We start from the raw sequence: 18,933 nt of genomic DNA on the forward strand, positions 1-18,933 counted from the left end.
GTAGGGTGACCTTTTCAGTGAGGTATCAAAGGAAAAAGTTGAGGAGAGCAAAACAAGGCCAGCTGTGGAAGGTGAGTCACAATCTGAATATGCTTCAAGCATTGAAAGCCCATGTTCTACAGAAGTTTACTTGCAAGGATTTTTATGTTGTATTCCTCGACTAAACTTAAACTGCACGCAAAAACTAGGGATATATAGTTTTTGGTTTTAATTAGATTGAATGGTAGTTTTAATATGAGCCTTAATACTGAGAAATGCTGAGTAATCTGATTGCGTTTAGCTTTTAACAGGATTTGTTGTTCATTGAGAGTGGTGCTTTTCCCATGAATTTGTGACTAACATAATTTGCTGATCCTGATTTTTAACACCATTCATTTCTTTTGAATGGTTTACCTCCACTTGAAATCTAATGGCAAATGTGAAAAGATGCTCACTAACATTGCTTATTGAGCTCTGCATTGAATCAATTGGAGCACAAATGTGAAGTGTGGACTCTGACTTTCTTCCTGTTCAAGGACTCTGCTATGCTGCTGTTTGAATTAGACTCTCCACAGCTTATGGAAGATGGTCGAGGTGTGCTGCGTATGCTGTTGTCGATTTGGAGCTGCTTTAGTAGTTAACTTTTTTCACAAGTTCTCCATTCACAATTAGCACAGACCATACTTGAATCACCTTGGAGGGCCACTTGGTCATACGTGAGTTGGTTGTGATGAGATCCTTCCAGACTCGTTGCATTCCTCTTGGTGAACATCTTCAGGTGCAGTGTTCCAGCTCCCAGGTGATTGGGAGTGCATGGCTGCCTTGGAAACTAGTGGCTGCGCCCTTCAATAAAATGACTTTGTTAATTGGTGAGCCCCTGCTCATGGACACTGCCGATGCGTGTGCGCTCTGGAAACTGTCCCATTAATTAATGGTTTGGATATTGCATTTTAGTCTTATTTGCCCTCGTAACAGCCGGGGTCCAGGATCCTGCCATGGGCGACACCGGGATGACCCTGGATGGGCAGTTCAAAATGTTTGCACTTCTGGAGTTGAGGGGAATAAACAGATTCTTGGTTCCTGGCACTTTGCTCGACTCTGGTTGTATTTGATCTTTTAAGGGCAAAGGCTCACATTTCTCCTCATGGTTTCAATGAAAGAGGAGGTTGCCAGGAGGTTAGGAGTCCATTTAGAATTCTGGTACTCCAGGACCCAGACTGGAGACCTGGAATCCACTAGCTCTGGATTGGGATTTGGAATGTCTGTGGAACCTTTTGAGAAACAAAATTCATCAGAATCAGATCTGATTGTCATGAACATGTCACAAAATGTGTTGTTTTGTGGCAACATCACAGTGCAAACATTTATATAAACCACCTTACAAAATAGTGCAAGAAAAAAAGTAAAGCAGTGTCTGTCGTTCATTGTTCATTCAGGAATCTGATAGCAGCAGTGAAGAAGCTGTCCTTGTGCCATTGAGTGCTTGACTTCAGGTTCCTGTACTTTTTTATCCGATGGTAGCAAAGTGAAGAGGGCATGGCCTGGGCTGTGGGGGGTCCTTGAGGATAGAGACTGCTTTCTTAAGGCATCGCCTCTTGTAGATGTCCTCGATGAAGTGGAGCCTGTGATGTCGCAGGCTGAATTAACAAGCCTCTGGAGTTTTTTTTCTTGTCCTGTACATCTGTACCAGATAGTGATGCAGCCAGATAGAATGCTCTCCACGGTCCACCTGTAGAAGTTTTTGAGAGTCTTCGGTGATGAACTGAATCTCTTCATACTCCTCAAATTGATGCATAGCAGTGAGTTCTGCAGCAGTTCTATCATGGACCCTCGTGCTGATGATCGAACAGTGGAGTTGGCAGGAAATAGCCTCAGCATTTATTATTATGTGCTGTGCATTTGTATTTGGAATGTACCAATTAGCAGGGAATTGGCACCAATTGTCCACTACAACTTGCCTCTCCCGTAATCATGGCTGTGTCGCTGATGACGGCTTGTCTTACGGCTGCACTGATAACTTGTGCCTAACGCTTTTGTTGACCAGCTAACTTAGTTGTTTCTGCACACCCAGCCCTTGGAAACTAGGGCTGGGTTTCACATTTCTTCTAAGTTTTGTGCAGATTGTTACGAAATATACTTTGTGACTTTAAAAAAAATATTATTTCGCTTGCAAATACATAAAAGCATGGTTGCTTTGTGCAGCGCCTTTCGTAGGATTAGACAAAATGAAACTAGTTTCCGTAATTCTTGGAATGTAATGTTATGAGATGTCTAAAGTTGCATTTTAACTTCTCAGTTACTGATTTTCCCATTTTAAACCATTTTTGTTCAGTTTTAAAATCAGACCCTGTTGTCAGGAAATGTGAGAGAAAGCTACCTGCCAATTCCCTGCTATATACCCTGGTAGGTTTCCTGCAATGACCCAACAGGAGTTTATTTGTATGTATTTATTTGTCACGTGGCATTGTCATACAACCTGAGATGTAATATTTTTCCAGAGTTTTTATATTCTTCATTTTATGGCAGTGCTGCCGTTTATTGCACTGAGCTGTGGCAGCAGGCAAGTGTCGCTAATGTTGATTATTAATCAGACTAGAAATGGATGACCAATCTGTCGATCATTAGTGAAGTGAGTTAATACACAAAAATCCAAAAGAAGTTCAGTAGATCTCGCTGCATTCTTTTTGTTTCAGGCCTGACCCCTTTGTCAAGGTATCACGAATGATGTGGGTGTATTTTTGTGACTGTCTGGTAGAACAGTGGTCCATGAGACTCAGCAGAATTAGCTAATTGAGTCTTTTCTGCCATTCGATGATGGCTGATGTATTTTTTCCCCCTCAACCCCACTTTACTGCTTTCTCCCATAAATTTTGGTCCCTTACTAATCAAGAACAAATCACCCTCCACTTTAAATATACCCAGTGTCCTGGTCTCCATAACAGTCTATGGGAATGAATTCCACACCCTCTGATTGAAGAAACTTCTCCTCACCTCTGTTCTAAAGGGACATTGTTGTATTCTGGGGCTGAAAATAATTCTCTACGTTCACTTTATTCAGCCCTTTCAATCTTTAGAATGTTTCAGAGATTTCCTCCAATCATCTTTGAAAACTCCTGTGGGTAATATAATTCTCATACGCTAATCCTCTCATCATTCTTGTATGGTTTACCTCCTCTGGATTCTCTCCAATGCTGGCACATTCTTTGATATGGGGCCTAAAATTGCTCCAAATGTGGTCTGATGAAGGCTCAACGTTATATCTTTGCCTTTGTATTCTGGCCCTCTTGAAATGAATGCTAATGTTATATTTGCCTTCCTTACAACTGACTCAACCTGCAAGTTGACCTTTAGGGAATCCCTTTTGACCTCTGCTTTCTCAATTTCTCCCTATTTAGAAAATAGCCCACTTTTTTTATTCCTTTCCTCATCAGCCACAATTTAGAACATTTCTTCTTCGGGATGAAACTATCCTGCGTCTTTTAAATTATTCCCAGAAACTCCTGCCATTGCTGCTCTTGCATCTTTCCAGCTAAGGTCCCTTCCAATCAACCTTGGCCAACTCCTGTTATGAGCCCCAAGGACTCCAAAACCCAGCAGCAATAGATATTCACCATGACAAATGGTTACTTAAACAAAAGTTGCTTTTAGTTATCTTTAAACATGAAAACCGAATCAAACTTTAACTTACCTCAATTACCTTAACTAACTCAACTTAACCCCCTTCTAATTCTAAGCGCACATGTATGTAATGTGTGTGTAAATTTAAGAAAAGTTCTTTGTTTCACGGTTCAGTCTCACTTCTCATTCTTCCAAGTTCACTGGTTGCAGGCAATTCTTACACTGTGCACAGAATTTAACATGTATAAAGTTCACCAGGCTTTGGTGCTCAAAGATAAATGTTTATAGCTCAGGAAGGTTCTTGTAGGTTTGCAGAGAGAGATGAGTTGTTCCAGGATTTCCACCACTGAGGTACCACCATTAGTCACTTCAATGTCTCGCTGATAAAACTTGCCCCATCAGGGGCCTCCAGATGGTAACCTCTTACTTTCAGGCTAGCACAGAGTTCCTTTCTGTTCCATTTATTCCAAGAGAAGCATCAGACAGATAGCACTTCCAGCCTCCACCATTCATTCAGTTCCAACAAGTTTCTCCTGGCTTGTTATAGCTTTCTGTGTCATGGACAGTCAAAGACTCCCTTCTCTCTCTCTCTCTCTTGCAAAACCCCTCCATTCATTTCATGACATCATTTCAATTCGCACCTACTTGTGAAATGTGCATAGCATTCCTCACAGTTTCTCTTCAAACTACTGTGGATATGAATTCTCCAGTATTTCAAAGAAGATGTTTTAAAGTGTGTGTATGTAACCTACTCTAATTTTACCAATTTATTTCCCAAAAACATTCCCAAATATTCCATCACTCCTTTCTTATGCCTTCCTAGATATCTTTACTGAACGGTAATACCGACACATCTGGTTTCCGAGTCTCCATCTCAAATTGCAGAGTGAATTCTATCATATTGTAATCACTACCTCTGAATGGTTTCTTCACTGATCAAATCCGGTTTGTGCACAGCACCAAGTCCAGAATTCCCATTTCCCTCTTCAGCTCGACCACAAGCTGCTGTAAAGAGCCGCCTTGCAGGTATTCCACAAAATCCTTCTCTTGGGATCCACTTCCAATCTGAGTTTCCCACTTGACCACCGTAATACTGGATTTCTGACATGCCTTCTCTAACTCCTGCTTTTGCACCCTACATTCTGGAGGTTCATCATAGATGACATGGTAATTAATAAAACACCAAATTGTATGTACCCACATGGACCACGACCGCTGCATCTTTCCACTCCCTTTCCATATTCCCCTGCAGGTAAGATGTCCTGAACCCAGGCACTGATCAGGCAACATAGCCTCCGGAGTTCTCGATTCTCGCGACAGAGAATAGTCTCTTCCCCTGTCACCATGACATTTCTTTTCCCCCTTTTGACTGACTCCCTGACCCACTGTGGCATAGTCAGGTCCTTCATCCCTTGTGCAGCCTCCACCCTCACCCACACAGGGAGCAAGAATCTCCGACCTGTTAGCCGCCAGTACGGCCTCTTGGATCCCCGACCCGCCTTGCCAGCAATCGCCCCCCTCTTGTCCCTGACTGCAGATCAGATCTGAAGCAGTTAATCTGATGTGTTTGACCAGTATTCAGGTCACTGTCCCTCCTCCCTAATGTGGTAGTGTTTGAAGCTCACTTTCCAAGTCAACAACTTGGAGCCCGAGTTCATCGAGCTACCAACGCCAGATGCACATGTGCTCATTTTGGTAGCCCCAGATCACACAGCTGCTGCCTGTCTTCTGACACTGCATCCCTATTTAATTAGTGCAATTTGGTGTTTTATTGTCATGTTGCCAATTACTTTTTGTCTCAAGTACCAGCCCACCAGACAGTTAGTGTGTTTAAGTGATATAAAGAGTGGTTTAAGGGTCTGGCCTGTTTCCCTGTGAAGCCTTCATGGCCAATTCTCACCTTCTCTGGGTACTAACAAGGCTGAAGTTAATTATTTAATTAGTCACCTTTTTCTGGCACTTTTTAAGATGCCACTCTCTCTCTCGCCACTGGCATAGCCATTTTATTGCAGATTTACTCAATAATTCACGTTCCCATCTGATGCGGTGGGGTTTGAATGCATCAGTCCTCGAGATGTTAGTCCTCAAGACTTAACCCTGGTTCACATCAGAATGTATGAACTCTAATTGAATTTTGATGTGGCAAATGTCTCTTGTCGAAGTAAAATAGTCCACATCTGGAAGCCTCAAGACTTTTGACTTATATTGGGTGGTGAAGACAAACTGGGGAAGGCCACATGTCTGTGGCAGGGTGGTTTGGTCTGAATGTAGTCGAAGAGTAGTAGAGAGCGCAGGGGAAGCAGTGAGAGGGAGATTCAGCCTCCCGTCAAAGGGAGGGGACAGAGGGGGGCATTCAAGGGAATGGGCCAGCTCTTCAGGTGAAGGGTTCCGACCTGAATCATTGCCCATTATTTTTTACCTTCCCCTGATCCTGTTCAATCCTCCAGCTCATTTTTTAAACTCAGGAACTTTGAATCACGGTCACCGGTTTAAAGAGAGGACGATGTTTGAACAACTGTACATGTCGGCATATAAGACGGTATTGAATCTTAAAAATGTCACTCCAAAACCGGGGGTCGTCTTGTATGCCAAGTATAAAATCCATACCTTAATCTCCTGGTGGAGAACAGCATAAAACTCTCGCAAAACTCCTACCACAAAATACTTTTCTACTGAAATGTGATTGGGAAGCTGGATTAATAATAAGGTTCATTAAAACAATAAAAATGTATTATTTCTTCTTTTTCTTTGGCTTGGTTTCGCGGACGAAGATTTATGGAGGGGTAAAGTCCACGTCAGCTGCAGGCTCGTTTGTGGCTGACAAGTCCGATGTGGGACAGGTAGACGCGGTTGCAAGGGAAAATTGGTTGGTTGGGGTTGGGTGTTGGGTTTTCCCTCCTTTGTCTTTTGACAGTGAGGTGGGCTCTGCGGTCTTCTTCAAAGGAGGTTGCTGCCTGCCGAACTGAGGCGCCAAGATGCATGGTTTGAGGCGAGATCAGCCCACTGGCGGTGGTCAATGTGGCAGGCACCAAGAGCTTTCTTTAGGCAGTCCTTGTACCTCTTAATGTATTATAGCATACCTTAAAATAACATCTCAGCAAACGAAGATGACAGCATACACCAGTCGCTATTTGCAACACCTGACGATCAGTAAACCATCAGCCAGGCTCCCACTGTTTAAGCTGTCTCATCAGGCCGATCATAATAAATCTTGCAGTGACCAGTTACCTGTACTTTTTTTGAAAATTTTATTTATAGTTTTACAGACTCATACTTTACAAACATTGTAGGGGAGCAATCCTCCCCTTTTGCAGGTCATTCTTTGTTGAGACCTCTTCCCCCCCCCCCTCTCATTTTTCACCCTCCCTCCTGCTCCCAGACTATCAAAGACAAGTAAATCAATTACTATAAGTAACCATACCCCTGGGGGAAAAAACGGGGGAGGGGATGCTGGCCAGACCTCGTTACCATTACTTTTAAACTTTTGAAGACAGGGTTTCTTGGAAAGTTTGGGAAAGGTCGATTGGGCCAGTAAGCTTTCAGCTGCAAGTGCCAGACTTGGGGTAGTTTGATACAGCAAGTGTAGTTCAAAATCTACATTTTAAGTGGAAATTCTTATACACCAGTCATCTTATACGCCAATGTATACAGTATGCCTTCATATGGGAGAAGAAATAGAGAAATGAACAACTAAATAATGCTGGAATCCAAAGTAGCTTCACATCCTGATGCAGGTCCTCAAGTGACAATGATCAGCAATTCCTTTTCTGCCTTCGATGCTGTCCTGCCTCTGAGTTCCTCCAGCAATTTTCATTTTCCTCCTTGTTTCTTATCCTGTGGTTGCCCTAAGATGATAACAGATTGAGCCATTTGCACGCGTATGTGGGAGCTTGATACGCCATGGTGGATTACAATGGAAGTGATCACTGCTTTCAATGGACTGCCACTCATTCCACAGCCAAGTCCGGCACTCTGTCCAACATAGGGAATGTGAAAAAGAAAATTGTACTGTCACATTTGTGGCCCGAAATGTGAAGTTAATAAAACATTAAACACAAGTTTATCAGGTAAACTTCTTAGTGTCTTTTTATTCTCCCGTTTCCTTTGTTCTCCTGCTTGTGTTCTTATCTCTCTCATACCACGTGACTTCCGGTACATCTCATACATATTCATTATCATGAATAAGAGAAAAAAAAAGTGAGGTAGGGTCTGTGGTTGATTGTCCATTTAGAAATCTGATGGCAGAGGGGAAGAAGCCGGTTTTGTTGTAAAGTTGGGTGTTTGTCTTCGAGCCCCTGTGCCTCCTTCAGTGAGGAATAGGCATGGCCTGGGGTCCTTGATGATCGAGGCTGCTTTCTTGAGACACTGCCCCTGAAAGATGTCCTTAATGGAGTGACGACGAATGCCCACGATGTTGCTGGCTGAGTTCACAGTCCTCTGCAGTCTTGTCCTGTTCATTGCCACCTCCATCACAGTGATGGAGCCAGTCAGAATGCTCTCCATAGTACACCTGCAGAAATTCGCCAAGATTGGTAAAATAAAGACAGATTAACATTTTTTGATTGAAATTTAAAGTTTCCTGTTTTTCTTTTCCCCCAACCTTGTGCCATGCTGCCACCCTGTGACTGTTCCCATTTACCTTCACAGGTGGAGACGTATTTAATGCTGACATAATTCCTGAGAAGCCCTGTGAGGAGGGAGCAAAGAGGAAGGTATCAAAACTTCCACCAGCTCGAAGAGCTGAAGGGCTGTTTGATGAGGAAGATGACGATTTGTTTGGATCCAAATCATCAAATGCTGGTAAATCTAGCACAAACTTCTCATTAAATCCAATGTAAATGGTTATTGTCAAATTTAGATCTAATTTTATACTTTGCTTTGACTCCTATTTATCTGCACTAATGGTAGCCATGAACTGTGGTAATCCAAGGAGAGATATTCTTGACTTTTCCTCGTTGAAACACTCCTTAAAACCCGCTCCTACAAGCAGCAAGCCTGATAATTTTGTTTGCACTCGAGTTGTTCAATCGATCCTGTGGGACGTTGTGCGATCTTCACAAAACAAAAACCAAGGTGGTTACAGGCTGACCAAACTTCCAGCAGAGGGAGATACATCATGGATTTAACAGAAAAGCATTAATGATGTCAGGTGACTGCTCAACCCATTAAATCTGTGCCAGCTTGTTGAGCTATTCAGTCAGCCCCATTTCCTCACTTCCCCCTGACCTGCACTTTAGTTCTCCGGTACGCACCTGTCCAATGTCCTTTTTAAATTTCAGATTGATGCTTTTTTTCAATCATCCTTGCAGATGATGAGTTTGAAAATGCTATTGCCAGGAAGTTCCCTGTTACTTAAAAATATTCTGTTGACTAGAAATCTGATTGGTCAGGCAGCATATAATAAGGGGGAAATGGTCAATATCAGGTTGGTAACTTTATATCAAAAGCTCTCCACCATCACTGTAGCATTGTTCATTTCTTTTCTCATTCATGGTGGATGTTTTTCCCATAAGAATCTGTGCTTCTGATCCTTAATTCACCTGCCAATATAAATTTCTCATTTCTCCAATCAGAAAATAATCTTCCATAGAATCACTGCTCAATATTCTTTTCTCGAAGAAGAACAACCTCAGCTTCTCCAGTCTGAAATCCATCATCCCCAGGAACCATTTTCTGGATTTGTGAAAAGGAGATTAAAATCTAATGATCGAAATGTTTGTTGACTCTGAAGTAGTGGGCAGAGTAATGGCAGTTGTCTTGGGCAGGCCCTTGTGGTTTTGGATAACTTGCATCTATTCATGTTCCGTAGACCTGTGAGAACCATGTTGGACGGGCTGATTCTGCCCTGGTTGGGGTAGGTTGCACTCAACTGAGCAGGCAGGTGAGTTGATCGAGTTAACTTGTGCCATCCTGCCTCATGGGCCAGGCTCTTGCACGCTCCTGTAGAGTTGTGAGATGCTCAATAACATCCTAGATGTTCTCCATATCAAACGGACACTAGCCAGAGATCCCCAAGATTTGGGAAGAATGGTGCATGTTTTTCATGAAAACTTTCAGAGCACCCTTGAAGCGTTCTCTCTGATCTTGATATTGCTTGTGATGGCTGAGCTTCTCTACCATGCTTGTTGCACGTGTATGGAGTCGCGAGTGTAGACAGTGTTCTGCCCTCTGTGGTTGATTTTGATTGGAGATTTGAAGTTGGGATGCTAGGCCTGGGCAGAGGCTTTTAGTTCTGTCCCTGCTGATTAGATTTGTAGGATTTTGCAGAGACGGCACCAGTGCCTTTGATATTGATTGTTGATGTCTTCAATGCATGCAATGGTGCGGAGATCAGAGTGTTCAAAAACACTCTCCCTCCATTGTCAATGTGCTGCTGGCATTTCGACGGCAGTGGTTGATATTGTTTTCTCTTTAATGAGAGGTGGCCCTAATACAGGTACATAATCCTTTATTTGGACATTTAAAATCCGGAAAGCTCCATTTCTTTTTATTCTGGTGCTGGTACAGTGTAGGGAGGGAGAGAGAGAGACAGCAGTGCGACTAGGTTTGGGGGGGGGGAGAAATGGCAGCGCAACTCGGGCGGGCGAGGGGGGAGCGAGACGGTGCACGACTCAGGTAGGCGGGGGTGGAGAGAGACGGCGGGTGAAGGGGAGAGAGACGCCAGCGCCACTGGAAGGGGCACAATTCGGGTGGGCTTAAATTTGGGGCAGCTGGCTTTTGTTCTGAAATCCGGAAAAATCTGAAATTCGGGTCACTGTCCCCCAAGGGTTCCAGATAAAGTATTGTGTACATGTATTTAAAAAGTGGCCTATGTTTTGCAATCTAATTCTGCAGTTCACTCTTTGGAGTAAAAGCACAGAAATACTAGAGGAACTCAGCAGGTCTCGCACCGTCCATGGGAAGTAAAGATAGCCAAAGTTTCGGGGCTGAGCCCTTCTTCAAGTTGTGAGTAAAAATCAGGCAGGGGCCTGAATTAAAAGGTTGGGGAGAAGAAAAGAAAGAACAACAGACAAAAGGTGATAATTAGACATGGATACAAGGGCAGGAGAGAAAAGATGAGGATTGATTGGGGAAGGGGACAGCTTTGTGAATGCAGAGCTGCAGGAAATGAGACACAGGGAACAGGAAATAGAGAGAGACAGAGCTGGGGGAAAGGAGAAATAAGGGTAGATAAGGTGGGGGGGGGGGGGTCGTCTAACAGAAACCGGAGTAGATGTAAATGCCATCTGTGTGGAAGGTACCCAGATGGAATATGAGGTGTTGCTCCTCTAATTTGCGGGTGGTCTCAGTCTGGCAAAGCATGAGACCATGGACGTGTCTGGCAATGCATGAGACATGCCGGTGTGGGAATGGTGCAGGGAATTTGAGGCCCCAAAAAGTCCTTCCAAGTGAACCACTAAGGTGTCTTCAAAAAGGTGAGAGCCCCTCCTTCAGTGTTGGGAGGTTGGTGTTGTGGGACAGGACAGGTTGATGGAGGACCTGTGTTTTTGGCGCAAGGCTCGTCTTGCTGAAACTTCAGCAATGCCTCGGAGCTCTGAGCGTACACATGAGCAAGAGGGAGTTGCGTGGTGTGCCTTGTTGACTGTCGTTGGGTGATCATGGCTTTGGATCCGAAAAGGGGCAGCGCCTGGTCAATTTTCTGTTCGTCCTGCAGATATGCTCTGCTGAGGAACTTTTTTGTTGGTGAGGAGCAGTTCTATGCAAAGAATGCTCAAGCAAGTCAAAGCATTGCTCATTCCCTGGGATTGTATTTGCAGTGAACTGTTGTTTGCGATGACAGCTCACATGCCATCATGCAGCAGGATTGTATGACAGCAAATTTTTAAGGGAAGACAAATTTGAGAAGCATTCGCCATAATCCTTTGGTTGATCGGTCAAAGCCTAATGTGTGGTCAAAACTTGCCCTGTACAAGTAGTTGATACTTATATTTTCAATGACCTATTAATTCGTGGTCTTGGGCCGCCTTTGACAACTGCCAGCATTAGTTCATTGTAAACCCTTTCAGACTATCATCAATATTATATTCAGTGGCGGTCCACTTGATGTCAATTGTATCAACTTCCAGAAATTATCAGGAAAAAGTACCTGATAAATGTTCGCTGTAGTTGAAGCTCTTGGAATTACTGACCTCCCAAGGAATGTAGCTGAAGAGCTGGGTCAGTGGGGATAAAGAACAGGCTTTCAAATGGGCAAAGAATGATCTCTGATGGAGTTGCAGCTCTCAGGAAGGTTATGTATCCAGATTCAATGAAACACAGGCACCATTGTAAAGAGGGCAGCAGGAAACAAATTGCAAAAATTATTCATAGGTCAAGACAGCGAGAAAATCTGTCGTAAAGAGATTTCCAAATTGGCAAAAGTGTGGTCATCTAGTGTGGCAAAAATCCAATCGTTCATTTTCTAAATGTGTAAACTTGATGCATTGGAGAGAGAGAGAGCTGGATGGTGTTCACACAACCGTCAGAATCAGAATTTGTCATGAATATGTGTTATGAAATTCATTGTTTGTGGCAGCATTACAGGTACAAAATTTCAACAAAAAAATTAGTAGAAAAGTGAGGTCGTGTTTATGGTTAATTGTCCATTCAGAGATATCTGATGGTGGGGGGAAGAAGCTGTTTTTGCCCCACTGTGCATTCGTCTTCATGCTCCTGAACCTCCTCTCTGCTGGTAGCAGTGAGAAGAGGGCATGGCCCGGGTGGCGACAATCCTTGAGGATGAAGGTCACCTCCTCTTGTTGATGCCCTTGACGGAGTGAAGAATAATGCCTATGATGGGGCTGGCTGAGTTCACAACTTTCTGTGGTCTTGTCCCAGAAAACGATCACTAAAGATTGAGGATAGGTGCTCAAGGTCACTTAAACAAAAATCATATTAAAACTGCAAGTGAAAACTATAAACTAATGGAATGGTAGCCACTGTATCTGGAAAAGCTGGAGCAAGGAATGCAAGGTTATATCACACCAATGGCAGATGACATGAAGATAGGTGCAGGAGCAGGTAGGGTTAAGGAAACATGGAGGCTGCAGAAGTACTTGGACAGAATAGGCGAATGGGTAGAGAAGTGGCCAATTAAATATGATGTTGGAAAGTGTCCAGTGATGCATTTCAGTAGAAAAATTAAATAGGCGGACTTTTTTTTAAATGGGGAGAAAGATGAAAATACCCAGATGCAAAAGGATTGGGAGGCCTCGTAGGATAGCCTTTTGAGTCGGTGGTGAAGAAGGCAAATGCAGTTCTGGCATTCATTTAAAGAGGAATAGAATACAAGAGCAGGGATGTGATGTTGATGTTGAAGGCATTGCTGAGACCTCACTTGGAGCATTGTGAACAGTTTTGGGCTCCTCATTTAAGAAAAGATGTGCTGATGTTGGGGAGGGTTCACTAGAACGATTCTGGGTTGTGTGCAAGGAGCGTTGACAGCTCTTGGCGTGCAGTAGTTGGAATTTAGGAGAATGATGGAGTGGGGGTTCTCATTGAAACATTTCAAATGTTGAAAGCCGTGGATAGAGTAGATAGAGAAAGGTTGTTTCCCACGGTGGGAGAGTCTCGGCCAAGAGGGCATAACTTCAGGATTGAAAGGGGTCCACTTTGAACAGAGATGCGGAGGAGTTTCTTTAGCCAGAGGGTGGTAAGTCTGTGGAATTTGTTGCCACAGGCGGTTGTGGAGGCCAAGTCACTAGGGTGCATTTAAGGCAGAGATTGAAAGGTTCTTAATTGGCTGGGGCATTAAAGGTTGTGGGGAGAAGGCTAGGTAGTAGGGACGAGTGGCAAAATGGATCAGCTCATGGGCTCATCAGACGCGACGGGCTGAATAGCCTATTTCTGCTCCTATTCTTACGGTCTACTTTGTGGGCAGAGAGACCAGGACAGAATTGTCAGAAACGTACCTGAATTTCAAGGTTTAATGCTAAGAGGAGTGATTGCAGGGAGTAACCACATTTGCATCCTGTGGAATTTGGGTGCTCTGATCAACATTTTCAAGGCGTGAAAGAAATCTGAAGACAAGTAGAAACTCCTGCCACTGCTTGGAACCTCAGGAATCTGGTTTGAAAATCGAACATGAGTTTCCAGTGCATGACATTTTAGATTGCTTCAGTAAATAGAAGTGAGTGCTGAGTCAATAGTTAGTTTTAAATTGGATACAGTATTGATAGATTTTTGTTAATCTAAACAATGAGGGAAAGGAAACATGGAGTTAGGTTAGAGACCAGTTTTGCCCTCATTGAATCCCAGAATGGGTTTAAGGTTTCCACATAGTTTTGTTTATGTGTTCCATCCTCACGTTTTTATTTTGGACTAAAAGCCTAATACATATTGCATATTGGGAGTAGAGGGTACACAATTACTGGACTCAGCAAGTCAGGCGGTGTTCTTAATGTCACAGAGAATGCTTCTGGGCCTGAGCCCTTCATCAAGTTGTGAGCAAAAAGCAGGAAGGTGCCTGAATGCAATGGTGTGGGAGGCACAGGGGGAAGAGCACAGGCTAAAGGTCAGAGGTGGATATGAGGGGGAAGGAACAAGAGAGAAGCGGATGCATCCAGTTTGGAGGTTTGAGTTTGAATCCCAGCCAGAGAGCTTGGGGATTTAAATTGAAATAATTAAAAAATAATAGTATCAATGAAAGTTGCAGATTGTCTGTGATTAACTGAAGACATTCAGGGATGGGAATCAGCTGACCTTTACTAGGTTTAGTCTCTACTGTACTAAAATCCTGACTGTTTGGGGAATGGGTCAGTCTGGATTTTCAGTTTTTCCGGATTCTCTGACAGTACTTTTAAAGTTCAAATTTAAGGAGGGATGAACAGGTAAATTTTGATAGTTTATTCATCAGCAAACATAGCATGTTTTGTTTATCAAAATGAGCAGTTTTAAAGAAAAATAAAACTGTCGCTGTGCACTTACTCACAAAATGCCGCTAAATTTTAAAAGTTTGAGAGTTTTTGAAAATTCCAGATTCTTGGTCGGTCCAGATTCCTGGCATCAGGATTTTTGAACGTCTGTTGCATGTAATACAGAGAGTAAACTGTAACTGCAGTTAATTGCCATCTGAAAAAGCTGAGTGGCATTCTGGGACAGGTAGTAAATTCTGACCTAATCCCCGTGAATAAAAACAAACCACAAGGGAAATGAAGTAAAAGGCAGAAGACTGCAGACGTCATAATTGAAGAAAAAAACCATTCTGAACAGTATAGTAAAAAAAATACGCTTCATGCTCATGGTATGAGCAAAATGTAGGCAGGCTCTTGAAATAAAATGGAGGGGCAGGAGGAAATAGATGGAGAAGGGAGGGCGGGCAGACCAGTAAACAGGGGGAGGGGGGGAATGGCTCTGTGAATGGAGAGGGGAGGGGATGGGGAAAGGAGGTGGAATGGGAAGGGAAACGACATTGTTGTAACTAAAAGCCGCAGCTGCAGTTGATATTTATTTCCCTTACGTAATGTGGATTGTTGTAATCTTTGGGATTCAGGCATTATCTGGGAGGTGGAATCGGCTCCATTGTTTATGCCCGCCATGTTTTTAGATTTCTGATTTGGTTAGTCCAGGGCAACTTGCTGGAGAAAGCTCTTTGAGAAATGTTGAGCACCCAGTCTAGATGTGGACTGGTGACGGATGAGTGAGATCTTTGCGACTTAAGTTCCAGGCAGTGCTATCTTCAACTTGAGGGGATTCACCTTGATGTGTGATCACTCCGTTCTCCAATACCAGCTGTCTGAGCAACAACTTGAAAGGGCAAGGGAAGTTATTGTTGTTTTGAAAGAAGTTCAGAGATCAAGGATCCGCTGGTGAATTTTTCACCGTGAATCCTCATCAGCTCCTCTTCATCCATAAAGTGCATCAATAGTGTTTTGCAATGTTCGATCTAAATGAACTCCCAACAAGAAGATAGCATGATGCTATTACAGCACCAACGACCTGGGTTTGAATCTGATGATATCCGTAAAGAGTTTTCTCCAGGTCCTCTGGTTTCCTCTCACCCTCCAAATGTACAGGGCTGTAGGTTAATTGGACAGCACAGGTTTAAATGGCAGGAATCGGCTTCTACTGTGTTGTTTTAAAATAAAATTGATGCAATCACCTCCAGATCTGCCCACTAGATTTACACCTCACGCTATACTCATTCCTTGCACTCTCTTCAAAATGCACAGTTGCAGCTTCTGTTACTCTTTCCCTGCCACCTCCCCTCACCCTTTTTTAAAATTTGTGGTCACTGCAAGCCAGGAAGGCAAGCATGTGGGACTCTTTTACGCTTTCCCCGAAACCAAACGATGTCATAAACTTGGAGCCATATCTTGGCTCCTTTGTCAATCATTGAGCCAAATCCTGAAATTTTGTTCCAAGCTGAGGGTGTGCGCACTCTGTCACGTGCATAAGGAGGTTGCTAAAGGTAGTGACCACCAGCACCGCATCCATCGGGACCAATGGGGCTGGGTTTGCAAGTCTTGCTCAGGGTATCCTTACCTGACTGTCAGATTTAGGCATGTGTGCATATCAGAAATCACACCTTGGCTTTCAAGTTTTTTGTTAACGTACGTTTTGCATACTGTCCAGCTGGACTTCTCAACCATCATACAGCCATTAAGAAATGCAGAGTTACCAAGATCAGTTGGGCAGAGCAAAGGCAGCTTCAATTTACTATTGTGAGGTTTGCACAGGAGTGCTCCGCATTCAACGAGGTCATGGCGGATCTGACGATGGGCTCATCTCCACCTACCTCCCTTTTCTCCATGTCCCTTAATTCCTCCACTATGTAAAACTCTATCCAACCTTAAAAATGTTTACTGAGGTCACCTCCACTGCTTCAATGGGCAGAGAATTCCATAGATTCTCCACCCCCGAGAAAATGAGTTCTTCATCTTTGTCCTGAACCTAGTTCTAGTCTATCCAACCAATAGAAACAACTTACCTACCTCTATCTATGCCTTTCACAATTTTATATCTTTCTGTACGATCCCCTCTCATTCTTCTAAATTCCAGCTAATACTGTCCCAGATGACTCAATCCCTCTTCATTTTCTTGCACTTTTAGCTGAGCAGCCCCAGAAATGAGGCAAAATCTGCTGTGGTGCTATCTCGTTGTCCTCCAGCAGTTGATCTGATTAACAGCTGGAAGGTTTCAGAGCAGCATCCGAGGTCAGTGCAAACGACTAACGTTGGATCCCTATATCATGAGGAATGAAGTTTCACTGGTGGAAATCACTTTTATATTCATCTCCAGTCAGTGTATCCGGCAGAGCCCTTAAGTTGTTGCCCATCCCTTGCTTTTGAGTTGAATGAGCTGTTTTCAGAATCCGAATTTATTGTCACGAACACGTCATGAAATTGTTGTTTTGTGGCCACATTTCATGTGCAAATATTGCATTTAAAAATAAATTAAGGCAAAAATAAGAAAAATTGAAGTAGTGTCTGACATTCAGAAATCTTAAGGCAGAGGGGAAGACGCTGTCCTTGTGCTGCTGGCTCCTGTACCGCCTCCTTGATGGTAGCAGAGAGAACTAGGTGGTGGGGGTCCTTGGGGATAGAGGCTGTTTTCTTAAGACCCCATCTCTTGTAGATGTTCTTCAGAGTGAAGATAATTCCCGTGATGTCGCAGGCCAGGTTCACGACTCTATAGTTTTTTTTTCTGTCGTGTGCATTGGCACCTCCATACCAAACAGTGATGCAACCAGTCAGAATGCTCTCCACGGCTCACCTGTAGAAATTTGTAAGTCTCTCCTCATGAAGTATAGCCACTGGTGAGCTTTCTTAGTGATTGCATCAACATCCTCAGTGATGTCAACACCCAGGAACTTGAAGCTGTTGACCCTCCCACCGATGATCCCTCAGAGGACTGGTTCGTGTTCTCTTGATTTCCCCTTCCTGAAGTCCACAATCGTCTCCTTGGTTTTGCTTTTGTTGAGTGCAAGGTTGTTGTTGTGACACCACTCAACTAGCTGATCTCCCTCCTGTACATTTCCTCATTGCGGTCTGTGATTCTGCCGACGTCTGTGGTGTCATTGGCGAATCTAAATTGGGCCGAGTCACACAGTTACGGGTGTAGAGCAGTGCGCTAAGCACACATCCTTGAGATGTGCCCGTGTGGATCTTCAGTGAGTAAGACAAATAGGCCCTTTTCCACTGACCCCTCCCTCCCCCCCATCCCAGGAATTAACTGGGAATTTACTGGGACAGGGTAGAGTGGAAAAGTAACGGTGGTATCAAATGACATCATTTCACATCGGGGATTAACCCCTACTCATACCCCCGGTGTCCACTGTCACCAGTGTGCTGATAAAACCGGTAGAAAATGGAGAGCAGAAAGTCACCCGTTTCCAGTTGAAGGTAGGACACTCTGATCCCTGGGGATGAGTTGTGTCCCAGTTAAGGGTGGCCCAGTGGAAACGGCACAAAGGGCTTGCTACTCCAGGACACAATTAACTGGGATGCTAGTGGAAATTGTTTCCAATTTGTATTGACTGTGGTTTGAGGCCAATGCTGAGTTGCTATGTGGAGGAATGGATGTGAAGATTTTGATGAAGGAGCTATGGCATAAAACAAGACAAGATGGTGTGTGGTTGGAGGGCAACTTCAGAGTTGTCACTTTCCCAAGCACCTTTACCCAAGTGTTGGAGGGTGTGTTTGGGGGCTCCTGTCAAGGTTCAGGTTTCTGCACAAAATTAACTTTCCTGTAAAGGCCAACACAGAGGTGCCACTTTTCAGAGAGAGTCCTCTCAGAGACATCATGTGCCAGTGGATTCCACCACTTTCCTCTGCTTCTATCTCTTCCTGTGTAGTAGCACGGCCTCCTGTCCTGTCCGCCGGTAAACTTGAATCCCTTCCTTTGCCCCAGGTTTCCAACCCCTGAGGCCAGTAGGAAGCTTAGCAGCCGCTTGAGAGCCTCGCTCACTGTGGGCGCACTCACAGATCCCAGCCCCGATACTTGGTCCTCTGAAACTGGTCTCCTGCAGCCAACAGCCTGGTGTGTGTCTTCACCTGCTGAACCCTTCGCTGGTCCAATGTTGTGGATACTTTTCCTTTAGGGTCATCTCCGAAGTGGGTTGTGTCCTTAGACTCAGGAACCCTGTGCTGGTCAGCTGCACGTCCACGGTCAACAACGGAAGAGTAGATAAAACATGTTGCTTAATATGAGATGCAAGGGAGCGAGTGCTTCAGATTTTAGATTTATTATCTGATTACATACATGACATACAACCCTGAGATTCTTTTCTTCTTGCAGGCAAGGCAGAATTACCACTTATGGGCAATGCAAAAAAAACTGACTCAATGTACTTGTGTAAACAAATAAAGAAATGTAAACAAACTGACTGCAATATGGAGAAACTGGCAAAAATCAATA

At 43.8% G+C, this 18,933-nt stretch overlaps 1 protein-coding gene across 1 annotated transcript in view; it reads left to right on the forward strand.

Moving 5' to 3' along the window:
* washc2c (WASH complex subunit 2C) overlaps positions 1-18,933 on the forward strand; it is a 64,297-nt gene that overhangs the window by 16,429 nt on the left and 28,935 nt on the right. Inside the window, 11 exon segments of the mRNA XM_069888076.1 lie at positions 5-71; positions 8,245-8,431; positions 8,778-8,841; positions 9,407-9,478; positions 13,904-14,089; positions 15,940-16,065; positions 16,627-16,730; positions 17,368-17,430; positions 17,861-17,918; positions 18,374-18,555; positions 18,617-18,698. Coding sequence (XP_069744177.1) covers positions 5-71; positions 8,245-8,431; positions 8,778-8,841; positions 9,407-9,478; positions 13,904-14,089; positions 15,940-16,065; positions 16,627-16,730; positions 17,368-17,430; positions 17,861-17,918; positions 18,374-18,555; positions 18,617-18,698 — 1,191 coding nt within the window.

Source organism: Narcine bancroftii, chromosome 6 (assembly GCF_036971445.1).
Source record: "Narcine bancroftii isolate sNarBan1 chromosome 6, sNarBan1.hap1, whole genome shotgun sequence".
Classification (NCBI taxonomy): Eukaryota; Metazoa; Chordata; class Chondrichthyes; order Torpediniformes; family Narcinidae; genus Narcine; species Narcine bancroftii.